Here is a 25,794-nt window from a genome sequence, read left to right on the forward strand (position 1 = left end):
GTTTTTAGGGGGGGGGGGGGGGGGGGGGGGGGGGGGGGGCACACCCCTCTGTTCCAAGTCGTCGAACCAGCCTCTTTTATGTAAGTTATGACTGCCCTCCCTCAATAATGTTTCAGACCGTAGTTGGTTGAAATCTGTTTAGGCATATGAGAGGAGACGGTTTAAAGTAAAAGTTTACGCACGACGCACGACGCACGACACAGGACGAAACACGATTGTTTATGTTATCTGACCCGGAACAATTATAAAGTTTCATTTCAAAAAGACCGGCGCGAAGTTATAAAAAAAAAAAATCTGTTAAGTGAGTTTTAACATTCATGAGTATTCAGAATAAACATGATATGAAATAAACAAATGGAACCAATGACAGGGATGCGGTGCTGTTCACCAGAGCATTGATTAAATGTACAGTAAAGGCCAAAATAACAAGTAAAAAGGCACGATTCTGAAAATCATCACGTGACTTCCACACGTTTGTTTTGATACCATATATAGGCTGACGTTTATAGTCCGACACGAGACTCCGGAGTTCACACAAAATAAGGATGAACCCCACCTACTACCCACCCGACCCAATAACTTAGACCCTGATTGGTGGATACTGAGTACCCAGTTACATTGACCACGCCCACACAGATGGTGGATCATTTTCTTCTGACGATACACTAACTGTCAGTACTTTTCGTAACGGGTAATACCGTTTTAAGGTCCTGTGATATCCTCTAATGGTTCAATATTGTGTGTTCAGGCCGGCACATCCATACACTATAGACGTAATGAGGGCCATTCCGGCCGCCCCAGCCGCTAGCCAGAACGACCAGGCATATTTGTATTCCTGCCCTAAGGCGAGATTCTCCGACGCTACCACGGCGTTGAAATCCTGGCTCGCTTTGATCCCAAACAACGCCACGGCCACACCGATACACAGGACTACAAAATAAAACAAGGTCACTATATAATACCACGGCCACACCGATACACGGGACTACAAGGTCACTATATAATACCACGGCCACACCGATACACGGGACTACAAGGTCACTATATAACACCACGGCCACACCGATACACGGGACTACAAGGTCACTATATAATACCACGGCCACACCGATACACGGGACTACAAGGTCACTATATAACACCACGGCCACACCGATACACGGGACAACAAGGTCACTATATAACACCACGGCCACACCGATACACGGGACTACAAGGTCACTATATAATACCACGGCCACACCGATACACAGGACTACAAGGTCACTATATAATACCACGGCCACACCGATACACGGGACTACAAGGTCACTATATAATACCACGGCCACACCGATACACGGGACTACAAGGTCACTATATAATACCACGGCCACACCGATACACGGGACTACAAGGTCACTATATAACACCACGGCCACACCGATACACGGGACTACAAGGTCACTATATAACACCACGGCCACACCGATACACGGGACTACAAGGTCACTATATAATACCACGGCCACACCGATACACGGGACTACAAGGTCACTATATAACACCACGGCCACACTGATACACGGGACAACAAGGTCACTATATAATACCACGGCGACAACGATACACGGGACTACAAGGTCACTCTATAATACCACGGCCACACCGATACACGGGACTACAAGGTCACTATATAATACCAGGGCCACACCGATACACGGGACTACAAGGTCACTATATAACACCACGGCCACACCGATACACGGGACTACAAGGTCACTATATAATACACGGCCACACCGATACACGGGACTACAAGGTCACTATATAATACCACGGCCACACCGATACACGGGACTACAAGGTCACTATATAACACCACGGCCACACCGATACACGGGACTACAAGGTCACTATATAATACCACGGCCACACCGATACACGGGACTACAAGGTCACTATACAACACCACGGCCACACCGATACACGGGACTACAAGGTCACTATATAACACCACGGCCACACCGATACACGGGACAACAAGGTCACTATACAACACCACGGCCACACCGATACACGGGACTACAAGGTCACTATATAATACCACGGCCACACCGATACACAGGACTACAAGGTCACTATATAATACCACGGTCACACCGATACACGGGACTACAAGGTCACTATATAATACCACGGCCACACCGATACACGGGACTACAAGGTCACTATATAATACCACGGCCACACCGATACACGGGACTACAAGGTCACTATATAACACCACGGCCACACCGATACACGGGACTACAAGGTCACTATATAACACCACGGCCACACCGATACACGGGACTACAAGGTCACTATATAACACCACGGCCACACCGATACACGGGACTACAAGGTCACTATATAATACCACGGCCACACCGATACACGGGACTACAAGGTCACTATACAACACCACGGCCACACCGATACACGGGACTACAAGGTCACTATATAACACCACCGATACACGGGACTACAAGGTCACTATATAACACCACGGCCACACCGATACACGGGACTACAAAATAAAACAAGATCACTATATTTGCTATACTTAAAACAAAGTATAATTTTTTCTAAGCTTACAACAAAACCAAATACTTGCGATACTTAAAACAAAACCAAATATTTTCTAAGCTTACAACAAAACCTAATATGTACTATACTTATAATAAACTCTGATATTCACGATACTTTCAACAAAACCTTATAATTGCGATGCTTACAAGAAAACCAAATGTTTGCGATACTTAAAACAAAACCTAATATTTGCGATACTTACAACACATCCTAATATTTGCGATACTAACAATAAAACCTTATATTTGCGATACTAACAATAAAACCTTATATTTGCGATACTTACATTGTACAAAACATCCTAATAATATACTTACAACAAATCCTAATATTTGCGATACTTACAACACATCCTAATATTTGCGATACTTACAACACATCCTAATATTTGCGATACTTACAACACATCCTAATATTTGCGATACTTACAACACATCCTAATATTTGCGATACTTACAACACATCCTAATATTTGCGATACTTACAACACATCCTAATATTTGCAATACTTACAACATATGAGAAGCAGACCCGCCACAGTGCTTGCATAGTTACAGCCGTGACACTGACAACACAGTGCAAGGGTTGCCACAATCAGAGCCAGGAGAGCCAATCCTAGTCCAACTGACATCAGGCCCTGTGTGGCCTTAAACCACTCTGTAACAGAATTAAGAGGTCAGAGGTCAATCCCAGTACGACCGACATCAGGACCTGAGTGGCCTTAAACCACTCTGTAACAGAATTAAGAGGTCAGAGGTCAATCCTAGTCCAACTGACATCAGGCCCTGCGTGGCATTAAACCACTCTGTAACAGAATTAAGAGGTCAGAGGTCAATCCCAGTCCGACCGACATCAGGCCCTATGTGGCCTTAAACCACTCTGTAACAGAATTAAGAGGTCAGAGGTCAATCCCAGTCCAACTGACATCAGGCCCTGTGTGGCCTTAAAGCTGGAAGGACAGTCTTATCCTGATCGTGTGCATCGCACTACAACTATCAAAATATATAGACTCGTTCAACAACGGACACATTTCCATCACAAACGAAGCGGGGCAGGTACCTCTGGAGCATTGCAATAAGGGACTAGAACAAAAAATGTCATCTTCTGATTAGTATACACAACATCAGTACGGCTATTTGTATTTTAGGCAGTTGAAATATAAATTGATGTAATCACCTTAAACCAACGGAGAAATAAATATGTCATCGCCTGCAATTTAAGAATTTGGTCGCTTTCAGCTGGGTTTCAAGAACAAAATTTTGAATTCGTATACGTCATGTTGCCATTCATACTAAATTGTAATACAAACTTATTATATTAAGCTTTCTAATAAACCTTTCCAATTGTTTAATCTCAAGAAAAAACAATTTAGTTCGAAAAGATACATGTGTAATGTAGATATAGGCATCGTCCAGGTAGGGTCAATGGTATGTAATGATACAGTTCTGATGTCGTTATGATGATGACGCCACGGGTCAATGGTATGTAATAATACAGTTCTGATGTCGTTATGATGATGACGTCAGGGGTCAATGGTATGTAATAATACAGTTCTGATGTCGTTATGATGATGACGTCACGGGTCAATGGTATGTAATGATACAGTTCTGATGTCGTTATGATGATGACGTCATAGATCAATGGTATGTAATAATACAGTTCTGATGTCGTTATGATGATGACGTCAGGGGTCAGTGGTATGTAATAATACAGTTCTGATGTCGTTATGATGATGACGTCAGGGGTCAATGGTATGTAATAATACAGTTCTGATGTCGTTATGATGATGACGTCACGGGTCAATGGTATGTAATGATACAGTTCTGATGTCGTTATGATGATGACGTCATAGATCAATGGTATGTAATAATACAGTTCTGATGTCGTTATGATGATGACGTCAGGGGTCAGTGGTATGTAATAATACAGTTCTGATGTCGTTATGATGATGACGTCATAGGTCAATGGTATGTAATAATACAGTTCTGATGTCGTTATGATGATGACGTCAGTGGTCAATGGTATGTAATAACTCATTTCTGATGTCGTTATGATGATGACGTCAGTGGTCAATGGTATGTAATAATACAGTTCTGATGTCGTTATGATGATGACGTCAGGGGTCAATGGTATGTAATAATACAGTTCTGATGTCGTTATGATGATGACGACAGGGGTCAATGGTATGTAATGATACAGTTCTGATGTCGTTATGATGATGACGTCATAGATCAATGGTATGTAATAATACAGTTCTGATGTCGTTATGATGATGACGTCAGGGGTCAATGGTGTGTAATAATACAGTTCTGATGTCGTTATGATGATGACGTCAGGGGTCAATGGTATGTAATAATACAGTTCTGATGTCGTTATGATGATGGCGTCATAGGTCAATGGTATGTAATAATACAGTTCTGATGTCGTTATGCTGATGACGACAGGGGTCAATGGTATGTAATGATACAGTTCTGATGACGTTATGATGATGACGTCAGGGGTCAATGGTATGTAATAATACAGTTCTGATGTCGTTATGATGATGGCGTCATAGGTCAATGGTATGTAATAATACAGTTCTGATGTCGTTATGATGATGACGTCAGGGGTCAATGGAATGTAATAATACAGTTCTGATGTCGTTATGATGATGACGTCAGGGGTCAATGGAATGTAATAATACAGTTCTGATGTCGTTATGATGATGGCGTCATAGGTCAATGGTATGTAATAATACAGTTCTGATGTCGTTATGCTGATGACGACAGGGGTCAATGGTATGTAATGATACAGTTCTGATGACGTTATGATGATGACGTCACGGGTCAATGGTATGTAATAATACAGTTCTGATGTCGTTATGATGATGGCGTCATAGGTCAATGGTATGTAATAATACAGTTCTGATGTCGTTATGATGATGACGTCAGGGGTCAATGGTATGTAATAATACAGTTCTGATGTCGTTATGCTGATGACGACAGGGGTCAATGGTATGTAATAATACAGTTCTGATGTCGTTATGATGATGACGTCAGGGGTCAATGGTGTGTAATTATACAGTTCTGATGTCGTTATGATGATGACGTCATAGATCAATGGTATGTAATAATACAGTTCTGATGTCGTTATGATGATGACGTCAGGGGTCAATGTAATAATACAGTTCTGATGTCGTTATGATGATGACGTCATAGATCAATGGTATGTAATAATACAGTTCTGATGTCGTTATGATGATGACGTCAGTGGTCAATGGTATGTAATAATACAGTTCTGATGTCGTTATGATGATGACGTCATATATCAATGGTATGTAATAATACAGTTCTGATGACGTTATGATGATGACGTCAGTGGTCAATGGTATGTAATAATACAGTTCTGATGTCGTTATGATGATGACGTCATAGATCAATGGTATGTAATAATACAGTTCTGATGTCGTTATGATGATGACGTCATATATCAATGGTATGTAATAATACAGTTCTGATGTCGTTATGATGATGACGTCAGTGGTCAATGGTATGTAATAATACAGTTCTGATGTTTTTATGATGATGACGTCATAGATCAATGGTATGTAATAATACAGTTCTGATGTCGTTATGATGATGACGTCAGTGGTCAATGGTATGTAATAACTCATTTCTGATGTCGTTATGATGATGACGTCAGTGGTCAATGATATGTAATAATACAGTTCTGATGTCGTTATGATGATGATGACGTCAGTGGTCAATGGTATGTAATAATACAGTTCTGATGTCGTTATGATGATGACGTCAGGGGTCAATGGTATTCAATAATACAGTTCTGATGTCGTTATGATGATGACGTCAGGGGTCAATGGTATGTAATAATACAGTTCTGATGTCGTTATGATGATGACGTCACGGGTCAATGGTATGTAATAATACAGTTCTGATGTCGTTATGATGATGATGACGTCAGTGGTCAATGGTTTGTAATAATACAGTTCTGATGTCGTTATGATGATGACGTCATAGATCAATGGTATGTAATAATACAGTTCTGATGTCGTTATGATGATGACGTCAGGGGTCAATGGTATGTAATAATACAGTTCTGATGTCGTTATGATGATGACGTCACGGGTCAATGGTATGTAATAATACAGTTCTGATGTCGTTATGATGATGACGTCATAGATCAATGGTATGTAATAATACAGTTCTGATGTCGTTATGATGATGACGTCATAGATCAATGGTATGTAATAATACAGTTCTGATGTCGTTATGATGATGACGTCAGGGGTCAATGGTATGTAATAATACAGTTCTGATGTCGTTATGATGATGACGTCATAGATCAATGGTATGTAATAATACAGTTCTGATGTCGTTATGATGATGACGTCACGGGTCAATGGTATGTAATAATACAGTTCTGATGTCGTTATGATGATGACGTCAGGGGTCAATGGTGTGTAATAATACAGTTCTGATGTCGTTATGATGATGACGTCAGGGGTCAATGGTATGTAATAATACATTTCTGATGTCGTTATGATGATGACGTCAGGGATCAATGGTATGTAATAATATAGTTCTGATGTCGTTATGATGATGACGTCAGGGGGTCAATGGTATGTAATAATACAGTTCTGATGTCGTAATGATGATGACGTCAGGGGTCAATGGTGTGTAATAATACAGTTCTGATGTCGTTATGATGATGACGTCAGGGGTCAATGGAATGTAATAATACAGTTCTGATGTCGTTATGATGATGGCGTCATAGGTCAATGGTATGTAATAATACAGTTCTGATGTCGTTATGCTGATGACGACAGGGGTCAATGGTATGTAATAATACAGTTCTGATGACGTTATGATGATGACGTCAGGGGTCAATGGTATGTAATAATACAGTTCTGATGTCGTTATGCTGATGACGACAGGGGTCAATGGTATGTAATAATACAGTTCTGATGTCGTTATGATGATGACGTCAGGGGTCAATGGTGTGTAATTATACAGTTCTGATGTCGTTATGATGATGACGTCATAGATCAATGGTATGTAATAATACAGTTCTGATGTCGTTATGATGATGACGTCAGGGGTCAATGGTATGTAATAATACAGTTCTGATGTCGTTATGATGATGACGTCATAGATCAATGGTATGTAATAATACAGTTCTGATGTCGTTATGATGATGACGTCATAGATCAATGGTATGTAATTATACAGTTCTGTTGTCGTTATGATGATGACGTCACGGGTCAATGGTATGTAATGATACAGTTCTGATGACGTTATGATGATGACGTCACGGGTCAATGGTATGTAATAATACAGTTCTGATGACGTTATGATGATGACGACAGGGGTCAATGGTATGTAATAATACAGTTCTGATGTCGTTATGATGATGACGTCACGGGTCAATGGTATGTAATAATACAGTTCTGATGACGTTATGATGATGACGTCAGGGGTCAATGGTGTGTAATAATACAGTTCTGATGTCGTTATGATGATGACGTCAGGGGTCAATGGTATTCAATAATACAGTTCTGATGTCGTTATGATGATGACGTCAGGGGTCAATGGTATGTAATAATACAGTTCAGTTTTTCATTCTGGGTCATAAAAACGTGACAAGCTCTATTAATGAACGTTTTAGTGGGAATGATAGACCATGCAGGCGTATAGATTTACTCCCAGTGAATGCCTAGTTCGCCTACTAATATGATAAAGCCAGACTAAGGCCTGTCAAATGAATAATACTGTCTCTATAACTCAGTAGATCACGTTTAAAAGAATGTGATAAAATCTAACGAAATCTTAAAACAAATGAGTAATCTACTTAAAGGGTCCTTCAAAACATGACGGCTTCCCTGCGATTTGAATCGTTTCGTTTTGGCACTGGACCAGATCTACTGACTTTGTCCGTCGTTACTCGGGGAGTGGTCGGCCTAATGCCAGCAGTCGTTGAAGTAAACCTCTTCAGTTGAATAAGTCTACATCATCCAGTTATACGAAAATGTCGTGTTTAGAGGGCTACAGGATGCGAGGGCCTTGTGGCTTTCTTTGTCCCTACCAGGAAAGTGAATTTCTTTGTCCCTACCAGGAAAGTGAAACACATTTATAGAGAGTAATATTTAAAGGCTTTGACACAAGAGTTCATGTAATAATAAAATTAATGTACGATTTACTTTTAGTTTCATTTGAAACAATGTTATAACCTATATCGTATATCCCAACACGCACACCAAGTGTTTTCTGTGTTTGTGAGCTATAGAAAATGTCTGTTTAATGGAGACTTGGCGGCCGTTTACTAAAACGGGACAAAAAACAGTGTAAAGTCAAGTTTTCGAGACGCCAACATCGGTTTCTATTGCGACGATGAAGGGTTGTCTTGTGGTCAGTCTGGACTTTAGGATCTAGTTATCGGACATCACCTACCATGGTCAGTCTGGACTTTAGGGTCCGGTTATCGGTCATCACCTACCATGGTCATTCTGGACTTAAGGGTCCAGTTACGGGATATCACCTACCATGGTCAGTCTGGACTTCAGGGTTCAGTTACTGGATATCACCTGTACTGGTCAGTCTGGACTCCAGGGTCAAGTTACCGGATATCACCTGTCGTAGTCAGTCTGGACTTTAGGGTCCGGTTATCGGTCATCACCTACCATGGTCATTCTGGACTTAAGGGTCCGGTTATCGGTCATCACCTACCATGGTCAGTCTGGACTTCAGGGTCCAGTTACGGGATATCACCTACCATGGTCAGTCTGGACTTCAGGGTCCAGTTACCGGATATCACCTGTATTGGTCAGTCTGGACTCCAGGGTCAAGTTACCGGATATCACCTGTCGTGGTCAGTCTGGACTTCAGGGTCCGGTTATCGGTCATCGCCTACCATGGTCAGTCTGGACTCCTGGGTCCAGTTACCGGATATCACCTGTCGTGGTCAGTCTAGACTCCAGGGTCAAGTAACCGGATATACCTGTTGTGGCCAGTCTAGACTCCAGGGTCCAGTTACCGGATATCACCTGTCGTGGTCAGTCTAGACTCCAGGGTCAAGTAACCGGATATACCTGTTGTGGCCAGTCTAGACTCCAGGGTCCAGTTACCGGATATCACCTGTCGTGGTCAGTCTAGACTCCAGGGTCAAGTTACCGGATATCACCTGTCGTGGTCAGTCTAGACTCCAGGGTCAAGTTACCGGATATCACATGTCATAGTCAGTCTGGACTCCAGGGTCAACTAACCGGATATCACATGTCGTGGTCAGTCTAGACTCCAGGGTCAAGTTACCGGATATCACCTGTCGTGGTCAGTCTGGACTTCAGGGTCCGGTTATCGGTCATCGCCTACCATGGTCAGTCTGGACTCCTGGGTCCAGTTACCGGATATCACCTGTCGTGGTCAGTCTAGACTCCAGGGTCAAGTAACCGGATATCACCTACCATGGTCAGTCTGGACTTCAGGGTCCAGTTACCGGATATCACCTGTCGTGGTCAGTCTAGACTCCAGGGTCAAGTAACCGGATATACCTGTTGTGGCCAGTCTAGACTCCAGGGTCCAGTTACCGGATATCACCTGTCGTGGTCAGTCTAGACTCCATGGTCAAGTTACCGGATATCACCTGTCGTGGTCAGTCTAGACTCCAGGGTCAAGTTACCGGATATCACATGTCATAGTCAGTCTAGACTTCAGGTTCCTGTTAAAGACCGTACATGTCCGTACATTCTGTAATAACGATCAATGTCTGTCACCTGTTAGTCCGTACATTCTGTAATAACGATCAATGTCCGTCACCTGTTAGTCCGTACATTCTGTAATAACGATCAATGTCCGTCACCTGTTAGTCCGTACATTCTGTAATAACGATCAATTTCACCTGTTAGTCCGTACATTCTGTAATAACGATCAATGTCTGTCACCTGTTAGTCCGTACATTCTGTAATCAATGTGTGTCACCTGTTAGTCCGTACATTCTGTAATAACGATCAATGGCACCTGTTAGTCCGTACATTCTGTAATAACGATCAATGTCCGTCACCTGTTAGTCCATACATTCTGTAATAACGATCAATGTCTGTCACCTGTTAGTCCGTACATTCTGTAATAACGATCAATGTCCGTCACCTGTTAGTCCGTACATTCTGTAATAACGATCAATGTCACTAGTTAGTCCGTACATTCTGTAATAACGATCAATTTCACCTGTTAGTCCGTACATTCTGTAATCAATGTCTGTGACCTGTTAGTCCGTATATTCTGTAATAACGATCAATGTCCGTCACCTGTTAGTCCGTACATTCTGTAATAACGATCAATGTCTGTCACCTGTTAGTCCGTACATTCTGTAATAACGATCAATGTCTGTCACTAGTTAGTCCGTACATTCTGTAATAACGATCAATGTCTGTCACCTGTTAGTCCGTACATTCTGTAATAACGATCAATGTCTGTCACTAGTTAGTCCGTACATTCTGTAATAACTATCAATGTCACCTGTTAGTCCGTACATTCTGTAATAACGATCAATGTCCGTCACCTGTTAGTCCGTACATTCTGTAATAACGATCAATGTCACCTGTTAGTCCGTACATTCTGTTATAACGATCAATGTCACCTGTAAGTCCGTACATTCTGTAATAACGATCAATGTCTGTCACCTGTTAGTCCGTACATTCTGTAATAACGATCAATGTCCGTCACCTGTTAGTCCGTACATTCTGTAATAACGATCAATGTCTGTCACCTGTTAGTCCGAACATTCTGTAATAACGATGAATGTCACCTGTTAGTCCGTACATTCTGTAATAACGATCAATGTCTGTCACCTGTTAGTCCGTACATTCTGTAATAACGATCAATGTCTGTCACCTGTTAGTCCGTACATTCTGTAATCAATGTCTCTGACCTGTCAGTCCGTACATTCTGTAATAACGATCAATGTCTGTCACCTGTTAGTCCGTACATTCTGTAATCAATGTCTGTCACCTGTTAGTCCGTACATTCTGTAATAACGATCAATGTCCGTCACCTGTTAGTCCGTACATTCTGTAATAACGATCAATGTCCGTCACCTGTCAGTCCGTACATTCTGTAATAACGATCAATGTCCGTCACCTGTTAGTCCGTACATTCTGTAATAACGATCAATGTCTGTCACCTGTTAGTCCGTACATTCTGTAATAACGATCAATATCCGTCACCTGTTAGTCCGTACATTCTGTAATAACGATCAATGTCTGTCACCTGTTAGTCCGTACATTCTGTAATGACGATCAATGTCTGTCACCTGTTAGTCCGTACATTCTGTAATAACGATCAATGTCACCTGTTAGTCCGTACATTCTGTAATAACGATCAATGTCCGTCACCTGTTAGTCCGTACATTCTGTAATAACGATCAATGTCACCTGTTAGTCCGTACATTCTGTAATAACGATCAATGTCACCTGTTAGTCCGTACATTCTGTAATAACGATCAATGTCACCTGTAAGTCCGTACATTCTGTAATAACGATCAATGTCCGTCACCTGTTAGTCCGTACATTCTGTAATAACGATCAATGTCTGTCACCTGTTAGTCCGTACATTCTGTAATAACGATCAATGTCACCTGTTAGTCCGTACATTCTGTAATAACGATCAATGGCACCTGTTAGTCCGTACATTCTGTAATAACGATCAATGTCCGTCACCTGTTAGTCCGTACATTCTGTAATAACGATCAATGTCTGTCACCTGTTAGTCCGTACATTCTGTAATAACGATCAATGTCCGTCACCTGTTAGTCCGTACATTCTGTAATAACGATCAATGTCTGTCACCTGTTAGTCCGTACATTCTGTAATAACGATCAATGTCTGTCACCTGTTAGTCCGTACATTCTGTAATAACGATCAATGTCACCTGTTAGTCCGTACATTCTGTAATAACGATCAATGTCTGTCACCTGTTAGTCCGTACATTCTGTAATAACGATCAATGTCTGTCACCTGTTAGTCCGTACATTCTGTAATAACGATCAATGTCCGTCACCTGTTAGTCCGTACATTCTGTAATAACGATCAATGTCCGTCACCTGTTAGTCCGTACATTCTGTAATAACGATCAATGTCCGTCACCTGTTAGTCCGTACATTCTGTAATAACGATCAATGTCCGTCACCTGTTAGTCCGTACATTCTGTAATAACGATCAATGTCCGTCACCTGTTAGTCCGTACATTCTGTAATAACGATCAATGTCACCTGTTAGTCCGTACATTCTGTAATAACGATCAATGTCTGTCACCTGTTAGTCCGTACATTCTGTAATAACGATCAATGTCCGTCACCTGTTAGTCCGTACATTCTGTAATCAATGTCTGTGACCTGTCAGTCCGTACATTCTGTAATAACGATCAATGTCACCTGTTAGTCCGTACATTCTGTAATAACGATCAATGTCTGTCACCTGTTAGTCCGTACATTATGTAATCAATGTCCGTCACCTGTTAGTCCGTACATTCTGTAATAACGATCAATGTCTGTCACCTGTTAGTCCGTACATTCTGTAATAACGATCAATGTCCGTCACCTGTTAGTCCGTACATTCTGTAATAACGATCAATGTCTGTCACCTGTTAGTCCGTACATTCTGTAATAACGATCAATGTCACCTGTTAGTCCGTACATTCTGTAATCAATGTCTGTCACCTGTTAGTCCGTACATTCTGTAATCAATGTCTGTCACCTGTTAGTCCGTACATTCTGTAATAACGATCAATGTCCGTCACCTGTTAGTCCGTACATTCTGTAATAACGATCAATGTCCGTCACCTGTTAGTCCGTACATTCTGTAATAACGATCAATTTCACCTGTTAGTCCGTACATTCTGTAATAACGATCAATGTCTGTCACCTGTTAGTCCGTACATTCTGTAATCAATGTGTGTCACCTGTTAGTCCGTACATTCTGTAATAACGATCAATGGCACCTGTTAGTCCGTACATTCTGTAATAACGATCAATGTCCGTCACCTGTTAGTCCATACATTCTGTAATAACGATCAATGTCTGTCACCTGTTAGTCCGTACATTCTGTAATAACGATCAATGTCCGTCACCTGTTAGTCCGTACATTCTGTAATAACGATCAATGTCACTAGTTAGTCCGTACATTCTGTAATAACGATCAATTTCACCTGTTAGTCCGTACATTCTGTAATCAATGTCTGTGACCTGTTAGTCCGTATATTCTGTAATAACGATCAATGTCCGTCACCTGTTAGTCCGTACATTCTGTAATAACGATCAATGTCTGTCACCTGTTAGTCCGTACATTCTGTAATAACGATCAATGTCTGTCACTAGTTAGTCCGTACATTCTGTAATAACGATCAATGTCTGTCACCTGTTAGTCCGTACATTCTGTAATAACGATCAATGTCTGTCACTAGTTAGTCCGTACATTCTGTAATAACTATCAATGTCACCTGTTAGTCCGTACATTCTGTAATAACGATCAATGTCCGTCACCTGTTAGTCCGTACATTCTGTAATAACGATCAATGTCACCTGTTAGTCCGTACATTCTGTTATAACGATCAATGTCACCTGTAAGTCCGTACATTCTGTAATAACGATCAATGTCTGTCACCTGTTAGTCCGTACATTCTGTAATAACGATCAATGTCCGTCACCTGTTAGTCCGTACATTCTGTAATAACGATCAATGTCTGTCACCTGTTAGTCCGAACATTCTGTAATAACGATGAATGTCACCTGTTAGTCCGTACATTCTGTAATAACGATCAATGTCTGTCACCTGTTAGTCCGTACATTCTGTAATAACGATCAATGTCCGTCACCTGTTAGTCCGTACATTCTGTAATAACGATCAATGTCACCTGTTAGTCCGTACATTCTGTAATAACGATCAATGTCACCTGTTAGTCCGTACATTCTGTAATAACGATCAATGTCACCTGTAAGTCCGTACATTCTGTAATAACGATCAATGTCCGTCACCTGTTAGTCCGTACATTCTGTAATAACGATCAATGTCTGTCACCTGTTAGTCCGTACATTCTGTAATAACGATCAATGTCACCTGTTAGTCCGTACATTCTGTAATAACGATCAATGGCACCTGTTAGTCCGTACATTCTGTAATAACGATCAATGTCCGTCACCTGTTAGTCCGTACATTCTGTAATAACGATCAATGTCTGTCACCTGTTAGTCCGTACAATCTGTAATAACGATCAATGTCCGTCACCTGTTAGTCCGTACATTCTGTAATAACGATCAATGTCTGTCACCTGTTAGTCCGTACATTCTGTAATAACGATCAATGTCTGTCACCTGTTAGTCCGTACATTCTGTAATAACGATCAATGTCACCTGTTAGTCCGTACATTCTGTAATAACGATCAATGCCTGTCACCTGTTAGTCCGTACATTCTGTAATAACGATCAATGTCTGTCACCTGTTAGTCCGTACATTCTGTAATAACGATCAATGTCCGTCACCTGTTAGTCCGTACATTCTGTAATAACGATCAATGTCCGTCACCTGTTAGTCCGTACATTCTGTAATAACGATCAATGTCCGTCACCTGTTAGTCCGTACATTCTGTAATAACGATCAATGTCTGTCACCTGTTAGTCCGTACATTCTGTAATAACGATCAATGTCCGTCACCTGTTAGTCCGTACATTCTGTAATAACGATCAATGTCACCTGTTAGTCCGTACATTCTGTAATAACGATCAATGTCTGTCACCTGTTAGTCCGTACATTCTGTATAACGATCAATGTCCGTCACCTGTTAGTCCGTACATTCTGTAATCAATGTCTGTGACCTGTCAGTCCGTACATTCTGTAATAACGATCAATGTCACCTGTTAGTCCGTACATTCTGTAATAACGATCAATGTCTGTCACCTGTTAGTCCGTACATTATGTAATCAATGTCCGTCACCTGTTAGTCCGTACATTCTGTAATAACGATCAATGTCTGTCACCTGTTAGTCCGTACATTCTGTAATAACGATCAATGTCCGTCACCTGTTAGTCCGTACATTCTGTAATAACGATCAATGTCTGTCACCTGTTAGTCCGTACATTCTGTAATAACGATCAATGTCACCTGTTAGTCCGTACATTCTGTAATCAATGTCTGTCACCTGTTAGTCCGTACATTCTGTAATCAATGTCTGTCACCTGTTAGTCCGTACATTCTGTAATAACGATCAATGTCCGTCACCTGTTAGTCCGTACATTCTGTAATAACGATCAATGTCCGTCACCTGTTAGTCCGTACATTCTGTAATAACGATCAATTTCACCTGTTAGTCCGTACATTCTGTAATAACGATCAATGTCTGTCACCTGTTAGTCCGTACATTCTGTAATCAATGTGTGTCACCTGTTAGTCCGTACATTCTGTAATAACGATCAATGGCACCTGTTAGTCCGTACATTCTGTAATAACGATCAATGTCCGTCACCTGTTAGTCCATACATTCTGTAATAACGATCAATGTCTGTCACCTGTTAGTCCGTACATTCTGTAATAACGATCAATGTCCGTCATCTGTTAGTCCGTACATTCTGTAATAACGATCAATGTCACTAGTTAGTCCGTACATTCTGTAATAACGATCAATTTCACCTGTTAGTCCGTACATTCTGTAATCAATGTCTGTGACCTGTTAGTCCGTATATTCTGTAATAACGATCAATGTCCGTCACCTGTTAGTCCGTACATTCTGTAATAACGATCAATGTCTGTCACCTGTTAGTCCGTACATTCTGTAATAACGATCAATGTCTGTCACTAGTTAGTCCGTACATTCTGTAATAACGATCAATGTCTGTCACCTGTTAGTCCGTACATTCTGTAATAACGATCAATGTCTGTCACTAGTTAGTCCGTACATTCTGTAATAACTATCAATGTCACCTGTTAGTCCGTACATTCTGTAATAACGATCAATGTCCGTCACCTGTTAGTCCGTACATTCTGTAATAACGATCAATGTCACCTGTTAGTCCGTACATTCTGTTATAACGATCAATGTCACCTGTAAGTCCGTACATTCTGTAATAACGATCAATGTCTGTCACCTGTTAGTCCGTACATTCTGTAATAACGATCAATGTCCGTCACCTGTTAGTCCGTACATTCTGTAATAACGATCAATGTCTGTCACCTGTTAGTCCGAACATTCTGTAATAACGATGAATGTCACCTGTTAGTCCGTACATTCTGTAATAACGATCAATGTCTGTCACCTGTTAGTCCGTACATTCTGTAATAACGATCAATGTCTGTCACCTGTTAGTCCGTACATTCTGTAATCAATGTCTTTGACCTGTCAGTCCGTACATTCTGTAATAACGATCAATGTCTGTCACCTGTTAGTCCGTACATTCTGTAATCAATGTCTGTCACCTGTTAGTCCGTACATTCTGTAATAACGATCAATGTCCGTCACCTGTTAGTCCGTACATTCTGTAATAACGATCAATGTCCGTCATCTGTCAGTCCGTACATTCTGTAATAACGATCAATGTCCGTCACCTGTTAGTCCGTACATTCTGTAATAACGATCAATGTCTGTCACCTGTTAGTCCGTACATTCTGTAATAACGATCAATGTCCGTCACCTGTTAGTCCGTACATTCTGTAATAACGATCAATGTCTGTCACCTGTTAGTCCGTACATTCTGTAATGACGATCAATGTCTGTCACCTGTTAGTCCGTACATTCTGTAATAACGATCAATGTCACCTGTTAGTCCGTACATTCTGTAATAACGATCAATGTCCGTCACCTGTTAGTCCGTACATTCTGTAATAACGATCAATGTCACCTGTTAGTCCGTACATTCTGTAATAACGATCAATGTCACCTGTTAGTCCGTACATTCTGTAATAACGATCAATGTCACCTGTAAGTCCGTACATTCTGTAATAACGATCAATGTCCGTCACCTGTTAGTCCGTACATTCTGTAATAACGATCAATGTCTGTCACCTGTTAGTCCGTACATTCTGTAATAACGATCAATGTCACCTGTTAGTCCGTACATTCTGTAATAACGATCAATGGCACCTGTTAGTCCGTACATTCTGTAATAACGATCAATGTCCGTCACCTGTTAGTCCGTACATTCTGTAATAACGATCAATGTCTGTCACCTGTTAGTCCGTACATTCTGTAATAACGATCAATGTCCGTCACCTGTTAGTCCGTACATTCTGTAATAACGATCAATGTCTGTCACCTGTTAGTCCGTACATTCTGTAATAACGATCAATGTCTGTCACCTGTTAGTCCGTACATTCTGTAATAACGATCAATGTCACCTGTTAGTCCGTACATTCTGTAATAACGATCAATGTCTGTCACCTGTTAGTCCGTACATTCTGTAATAACGATCAATGTCTGTCACCTGTTAGTCCGTACATTCTGTAATAACGATCAATGTCCGTCACCTGTTAGTCCGTACATTCTGTAATAACGATCAATGTCCGTCACCTGTTAGTCCGTACATTCTGTAATAACGATCAATGTCCGTCACCTGTTAGTCCGTACATTCTGTAATAACGATCAATGTCTGTCACCTGTTAGTCCGTACATTCTGTAATAACGATCAATGTCCGTCACCTGTTAGTCCGTACATTCTGTAATAACGATCAATGTCACCTGTTAGTCCGTACATTCTGTAATAACGATCAATGTCTGTCACCTGTTAGTCCGTACATTCTGTAATAACGATCAATGTCCGTCACCTGTTAGTCCGTACATTCTGTAATCAATGTCTGTGACCTGTCAGTCCGTACATTCTGTAATAACGATCAATGTCACCTGTTAGTCCGTACATTCTGTATAACGATCAATGTCTGTCACCTGTTAGTCCGTACATTATGTAATCAATGTCCGTCACCTGTTAGTCCGTACATTCTGTAATAACGATCAATGTCTGTCACCTGTTAGTCCGTACATTCTGTAATAACGATCAATGTCCGTCACCTGTTAGTCCGTACATTCTGTAATAACGATCAATGTCTGTCACCTGTTAGTCCGTACATTCTGTAATAACGATCAATGTCACCTGTTAGTCCGTACATTCTGTAATCAATGTCTGTCACCTGTTAGTCCGTACATTCTGTAATCAATGTCTGTCACCTGTTAGTCCGTACATTCTGTAATAACGATCAATGTCCGTCACCTGTTAGTCCGTACATTCTGTAATAACGATCAATGTCCGTCACCTGTTAGTCCGTACATTCTGTAATAACGATCAATTTCACCTGTTAGTCCGTACATTCTGTAATAACGATCAATGTCTGTCACCTGTTAGTCCGTACATTCTGTAATCAATGTGTGTCACCTGTTAGTCCGTACATTCTGTAATAACGATCAATGGCACCTGTTAGTCCGTACATTCTGTAATAACGATCAATGTCCGTCACCTGTTAGTCCGTACATTCTGTAATAACGATCAATGTCTGTCACCTGTTAGTCCGTACATTCTGTAATAACGATCAATGTCCGTCACCTGTTAGTCCGTACATTCTGTAATAACGATCAATGTCACTAGTTAGTCCGTACATTCTGTAATAACGATCAATTTCACCTGTTAGTCCGTACATTCTGTAATCAATGTCTGTGACCTGTTAGTCCGTATATTCTGTAATAACGATCAATGTCCGTCACCTGTTAGTCCGTACATTCTGTAATAACGATCAATGTCTGTCACCTGTTAGTCCGTACATTCTGTAATAACGATCAATGTCTGTCACTAGTTAGTCCGTACATTCTGTAATAACGATCAATGTCTGTCACCTGTTAGTCCGTACATTCTGTAATAACGATCAATGTCTGTCACTAGTTAGTCCGTACATTCTGTAATAACTATCAATGTCACCTGTTAGTCCGTACATTCTGTAATAACGATCAATGTCCGTCACCTGTTAGTCCGTACATTCTGTAATAACGATCAATGTCACCTGTTAGTCCGTACATTCTGTTATAACGATCAATGTCACCTGTAAGTCCGTACATTCTGTAATAACGATCAATGTCTGTCACCTGTTAGTCCGTACATTCTGTAATAACGATCAATGTCCGTCACCTGTTAGTCCGTACATTCTGTAATAACGATCAATGTCTGTCACCTGTTAGTCCGAACATTCTGTAATAACGATGAATGTCACCTGTTAGTCCGTACATTCTGTAATAACGATCAATGTCTGTCACCTGTTAGTCCGTACATTCTGTAATAACGATCAATGTCTGTCACCTGTTAGTCCGTACATTCTGTAATCAATGTCTTTGACCTGTCAGTCCGTACATTCTGTAATAACGATCAATGTCTGTCACCTGTTAGTCCGTACATTCTGTAATCAATGTCTGTCACCTGTTAGTCCGTACATTCTGTAATAACGATCAATGTCCGTCACCTGTTAGTCCGTACATTCTGTAATAACGATCAATGTCCGTCATCTGTCAGTCCGTACATTCTGTAATAACGATCAATGTCCGTCACCTGTTAGTCCGTACATTCTGTAATAACGATCAATGTCTGTCACCTGTTAGTCCGTACATTCTGTAATAACGATCAATATCCGTCACCTGTTAGTCCGTACATTCTGTAATAACGATCAATGTCTGTCACCTGTTAGTCCGTACATTCTGTAATGACGATCAATGTCTGTCACCTGTTAGTCCGTACATTCTGTAATAACGATCAATGTCACCTGTTAGTCCGTACATTCTGTAATAACGATCAATGTCCGTCACCTGTTAGTCCGTACATTCTGTAATAACGATCAATGTCACCTGTTAGTCCGTACATTCTGTAATAACGATCAATGTCACCTGTTAGTCCGTACATTCTGTAATAACGATCAATGTCACCTGTAAGTCCGTACATTCTGTAATAACGATCAATGTCCGTCACCTGTTAGTCCGTACATTCTGTAATAACGATCAATGTCTGTCACCTGTTAGTCCGTACATTCTGTAATAACGATCAATGTCACCTGTTAGTCCGTACATTCTGTAATAACGATCAATGGCACCTGTTAGTCCGTACATTCTGTAATAACGATCAATGTCCGTCACCTGTTAGTCCGTACATTCTGTAATAACGATCAATGTCTGTCACCTGTTAGTCCGTACATTCTGTAATAACGATCAATGTCCGTCACCTGTTAGTCCGTACATTCTGTAATAACGATCAATGTCTGTCACCTGTTAGTCCGTACATTCTGTAATAACGATCAATGTCTGTCACCTGTTAGTCCGTACATTCTGTAATAACGATCAATGTCACCTGTTAGTCCGTACATTCTGTAATAACGATCAATGTCTGTCACCTGTTAGTCCGTACATTCTGTAATAACGATCAATGTCTGTCACCTGTTAGTCCGTACATTCTGTAATAACGATCAATGTCCGTCACCTGTTAGTCCGTACATTCTGTAATAACGATCAATGTCCGTCACCTGTTAGTCCGTACATTCTGTAATAACGATCAATGTCCGTCACCTGTTAGTCCGTACATTCTGTAATAACGATCAATGTCCGTCACCTGTTAGTCCGTACATTCTGTAATAACGATCAATGTCCGTCACCTGTTAGTCCGTACATTCTGTAATAACGATCAATGTCACCTGTTAGTCCGTACATTCTGTAATAACGATCAATGTCTGTCACCTGTTAGTCCGTACATTCTGTAATAACGATCAATGTCCGTCACCTGTTAGTCCGTACATTCTGTAATCAATGTCTGTGACCTGTCAGTCCGTACATTCTGTAATAACGATCAATGTCACCTGTTAGTCCGTACATTCTGTAATAACGATCAATGTCTGTCACCTGTTAGTCCGTACATTATGTAATCAATGTCCGTCACCTGTTAGTCCGTACATTCTGTAATAACGATCAATGTCTGTCACCTGTTAGTCCGTACATTCTGTAATAACGATCAATGTCCGTCACCTGTTAGTCCGTACATTCTGTAATAACGATCAATGTCTGTCACCTGTTAGTCCGTACATTCTGTAATAACGATCAATGTCACCTGTTAGTCCGTACATTCTGTAATCAATGTCTGTCACCTGTTAGTCCGTACATTCTGTAATCAATGTCTGTCACCTGTTAGTCCGTACATTCTGTAATAACGATCAATGTCCGTCACCTGTTAGTCCGTACATTCTGTAATAACTATCAATGTCACCTGTTAGTCCGTACATTCTGTAATAACGATCAATGTCCGTCACCTGTTAGTCCGTACATTCTGTAATAACGATCAATGTCCGTCACCTGTTAGTCCGTACATTCTGTAATAACGATCAATGTCCGTCACCTGTTAGTCCGTACATTCTGTAATAACGATCAATGTCCGTCACCTGTTAGTCCGTACATTCTGTAATAACGATCAATGTCACCTGTTAGTCCGTACATTCTGTAATAACGATCAATGTCTGTCACCTGTTAGTCCGTACATTCTGTAATAACGATCAATGGCACCTGTAAGTCCGTACATTCTGTAATAACGATCAATGTCCGTCACCTGTTAGTCCGTACATTCTGTGATAACGATCAATTTCACCTGTTAGTCCGTACATTCTGTAATAACGATCAATGTCCGTCACCTGTTAGTCCGTACATTCTGTAATAACGATCAATGTCACCTGTTAGTCCGTACATTCTGTAATCAATGTATGTCACCTGTTAGTCCGTACATGGACCGTATGGTGTAAATATTTGTACTTTATAAATGTAAACCCTCATTAGTACAGAGAGAAAAAAACTTTACAAAACATTCACTGTCCGAGACAATACCGGGGGGGGGGGGGGGGGGGGGTATTAACCTCTAACTGCATTATAACTTGGTTAACATTATACATGTAACCTGGTTAACAATGTAACCTAGTTAATCCAGGCTTATTTCTATATACAATGGACTTTGTTCAGGAACACATCATGTACTCGTTGACGACTATTACAGGTACTCGTCTCAACCTCCAACTTCAGTGAACCCTCCCGTCCCCCACCCCACCCACCCTCAGTTTACCAATAACATCAGGTACGACTCCGTGATTAATGTAGTACATTTGTATCTTCATCTTCCCCTCCGGTCAGGGCTGACGTATTCCCTATCAACACCCGCTCCCCTACTCATCTTCCCTCCGGTCCCAGGGCTGTCTTGGTCCCTGATCACACCCGACCCCTTCCCCACTCTCCCTCCCTTTGGTCAGGGCTGATGTACTCCCTGTCCACAACTGACCCCTCCCCCACTCCCCTCCGTCAGGGCTGCATTAGTCCCTATTCATACCCGACCCCCTTCCCCACTCTCCTTTCCGTTGGTCAGGGTTGATGTAGTCCTTTGTCCACAGCCGACCCCCTTCCCATCTCCCCTCCGGTCAGGGCTGATGTAATCCCTGTCCACACCCGACTCCTTCCCCACTCCCCTTCCCTTCGGTATAAGGGCTGCTATATTCCCTATCAATACCCCCCCCCCCCCCCCTCCGGTCCCAGGGCTGCCTTAGTCCCTAATCACACCCAACCCCCTTCCCCACTCTCCCTTCCTTCGTTCCTTAGGCTGACGTACTCCCAGTCCACACCCGACCTCTCCCCGACCCCCTCCCCTCCGGCCCGGACTACTGTTATCCCTGTCCACACATCCTCCCCCGCCTCCCCTCCGGCCCGGGCTGTTGTTATCCCTGTCCACACCCCCTCCCCTACTCCCTCTCCCCTCCGGCTCGGACTACCGTTATCCCTGCCCCCCCCCCCCCCCCCTACTCCCCCTCCCCTCCGGCTCGGACTACCGTTATCCCTGTCCACACACCCTCCCCTACTCCCCCTCCCCTCCGGCTCGGACTACCGTTATCCCTGTCCACACACCCTCCCCCGCCTCCCCCTCCCCTCCAGCCCGGACTACTGTTATCACTGTCCACACCCCCTCCCCTACTCCCCTCCCCTCCGGCCCGGACTGTTGTAATCCCTGTCCACACCCCCCTCCCCCCCCCCCCCCCCACTCCCCGTCCCCCCCCCTCCCCCTCCGCCCTCCCCGTCCGCCCGGACTACTGTTATCCCCTGTCCACACCCCCTCCCCTACTCCCCCCCCCCCTCCGGCCCGGGCTGTTGTAATCCCTGTCCACACCCCCTCCCCTACTCCCCCTCCCCTCCGGCCCGGGCTGTTGTAATCCCTGTCCACACCCCCTCCCCTACTCCTCTCCCCTCCGGCCCGGACTGTTGTTATCCCCTATCCACACACCCCTCCCCCTCCCCTCCGGCCCGGGCTGTTGTTATCCCTGTCCACACCCCCTCCCCTACTCCCTCTCCCCTCCGGCCCGGGCTGTTGTTATCCCTGTCCACACCCCCTCCCTCCCCCCCCTACCCCCCTCCCCTCCGGCCCGGACTACTGTTATCCCTGTCCACACCCCCCTCCCCTACTCCCCCTCCCCTCCGGCCCGGGCTGTTGTAATCCCTGTCCACACCCCCTCCCCTACTCCCTCTCCCCTCCGGCCCGGACTGTTGTTATCCCCTATCCACACACCCCTCCCCCTCTTCTCCCCCTCCCCTCCCCTCCCGGCCCGGGCTGTTGTTATCCCTGTCCCACACTCCCTACCCCCCGCCTCCTCCTCCCCTCCGGCACCGGGCTACTGTTAGTCCCCCTGTCCACCACACCCTCCCCCCGCCTTCCCCCTCTCCCCCATCCCTCCGTCCGGACTACTGTTAGCCCTGTCCACACACCCTTCCCCCCGCCCTTCCCCTCCCCTACCGGTGCCCCGGACTACTGTTATCCCTGTCCACACACCCTCCCCCGCCCTCCCCCTCCCCTCCGGCCCGGACTACTGTTATCCCTGTCCACACACCCTCCCCTACTCCCTCTCCCCTCCGGCCCGGACTGTTGTTATCCCCTATCCACATACCCCTCCCCCTCTCCTCCCCTCCCCTCCGGCCCGGGCTGTTGTTATCCCTGTCCACACCCCCTCCCCTACTCCCCTCTCCCCTCCGGCCCGGGCTGTTGTTATCCCTATCCACACACCCCCTCCCCCCTCTCCTCCCCCTCTCCTCCCCATCCCCCGTACATAAACTTGATATACCTGCGCTGGACAGAACTCGAGCTCCATCCTCAAACACCCATGAACACTGGTCCCGGTCGCAAGTGGCCCAAAGCCCATGAAATTTCCATTGTCCGGACAAACCAAACAATCCAATGTTAAGTTCGAGCCAGTATGGTGTAGCGAAACTTATAATAGTAGCTAAATCCGTAATAACGAGGAACGTCAGTCCGAAAACCGCCGCACAACTCCTCATAATGGTAGGCTCACTGGTAACTCCGGGAAGAATCCGAATGTAGACTAATATCACAGTGTTGTTATTGATTGTGAACCTCCAACAGGCGGATTCTGCATGTGGGTACACGTGATTAAGACGAAATATTCAGCAGGAAATCACTTAAGTATACGTTCGGAAAAAAACACTGTCGTATCACCAAGTGTTAACTTATATATTTACATAGATATGGGTTGTGGTATTTGGTACGTGTGTGTGATACAGCACTACAGCCTTAAACTGGGATTCAGAAAGGCCCGCATCAAAACACGTTTACAGTAAAACTCTGACCTATACTGTGTACTGGTGTATTTCATACACAGAACCAACCAGTGTGCATAATTCATTTTAGTTTCCATGGCAACGCGCGATTTTCAGAACGTGATTTGAGCAATTCGCCTGTTCCCCTCTCAATTCATCGCCCGGTGGTTAATCTGATATGGAGCTGCCCGTTTTCATCATTATAGCAACACTTTCCTGTGTATACCGCCCATCTCTACTTGTCTTCCCTGTGTAAACCGGTCATTTAATTTACCTGTGTATACCGACCATCTAAACTTCCCAGTATAGACAGGTCATCTACATTCTCCTTGTGTATACGGCCCATCTCTACTTGTCTTCCCTGTGTAAACCGGTCATTTTAACTTCACTGTGTAAACCGGTCATTCAAACTTCCCTGTGTAAACCGGTCATGTAATCTTCCCTGTGTAAACCAGTCATGCAATCTTCCCTGTATAAACCGGTCATGTAATCTTCCCTGTGTAAACCGGTCATGTAATCTTCCCTGTGTAAACCGGTCATTTAAACTTCCCTGTGTAAACCGGTCAT

At 43.0% G+C, this 25,794-nt stretch overlaps 1 protein-coding gene across 1 annotated transcript; it reads right to left on the reverse strand.

Annotated features, from left to right (window-relative positions):
• Window positions 1–19: 19 nt before the first annotated feature.
• Window positions 20–25,244, reverse strand: LOC117316424. The gene is made up of 3 exons (XM_033870987.1): window positions 24,735–25,244; window positions 3,127–3,270; window positions 20–930 (listed from the first exon to the last, which is right to left on the reverse strand). Exons 1-3 carry the CDS (start codon window positions 24,946–24,948, stop codon window positions 731–733), a joined length of 558 nt encoding a protein of 185 aa, XP_033726878.1. The 5' UTR covers window positions 24,949–25,244; the 3' UTR covers window positions 20–730.
• Window positions 25,245–25,794: the final 550 nt, after the last annotated feature.

The sequence above is a fragment of the Pecten maximus genome, chromosome 18 (genome assembly GCF_902652985.1).
Source record: "Pecten maximus chromosome 18, xPecMax1.1, whole genome shotgun sequence".
In the NCBI taxonomy this organism is placed as follows: domain Eukaryota; kingdom Metazoa; phylum Mollusca; class Bivalvia; order Pectinida; family Pectinidae; genus Pecten; species Pecten maximus.

Bases quoted from the DNA above. Each gene is read 5' to 3' on its own strand.
- LOC117316424 (XM_033870987.1), bottom strand. From the start codon at position 24,948: ATGAGGAGTTGTGCGGCGGTTTTCGGACTGACGTTCCTCGTTATTACG. The intron at 3,271-24,734 runs GTATATCAAGTT...ATTCTGTTACAG, and splicing joins TCGAGTTCTGTCCAGCGCAG to AGTGGTTTAAGGCCACACAG. The intron at 931-3,126 runs GTAAGTATTGCA...TTTATTTTGTAG, and splicing joins GGGTCTGCTTCTCATATGTT to TCCTGTGTATCGGTGTGGCC.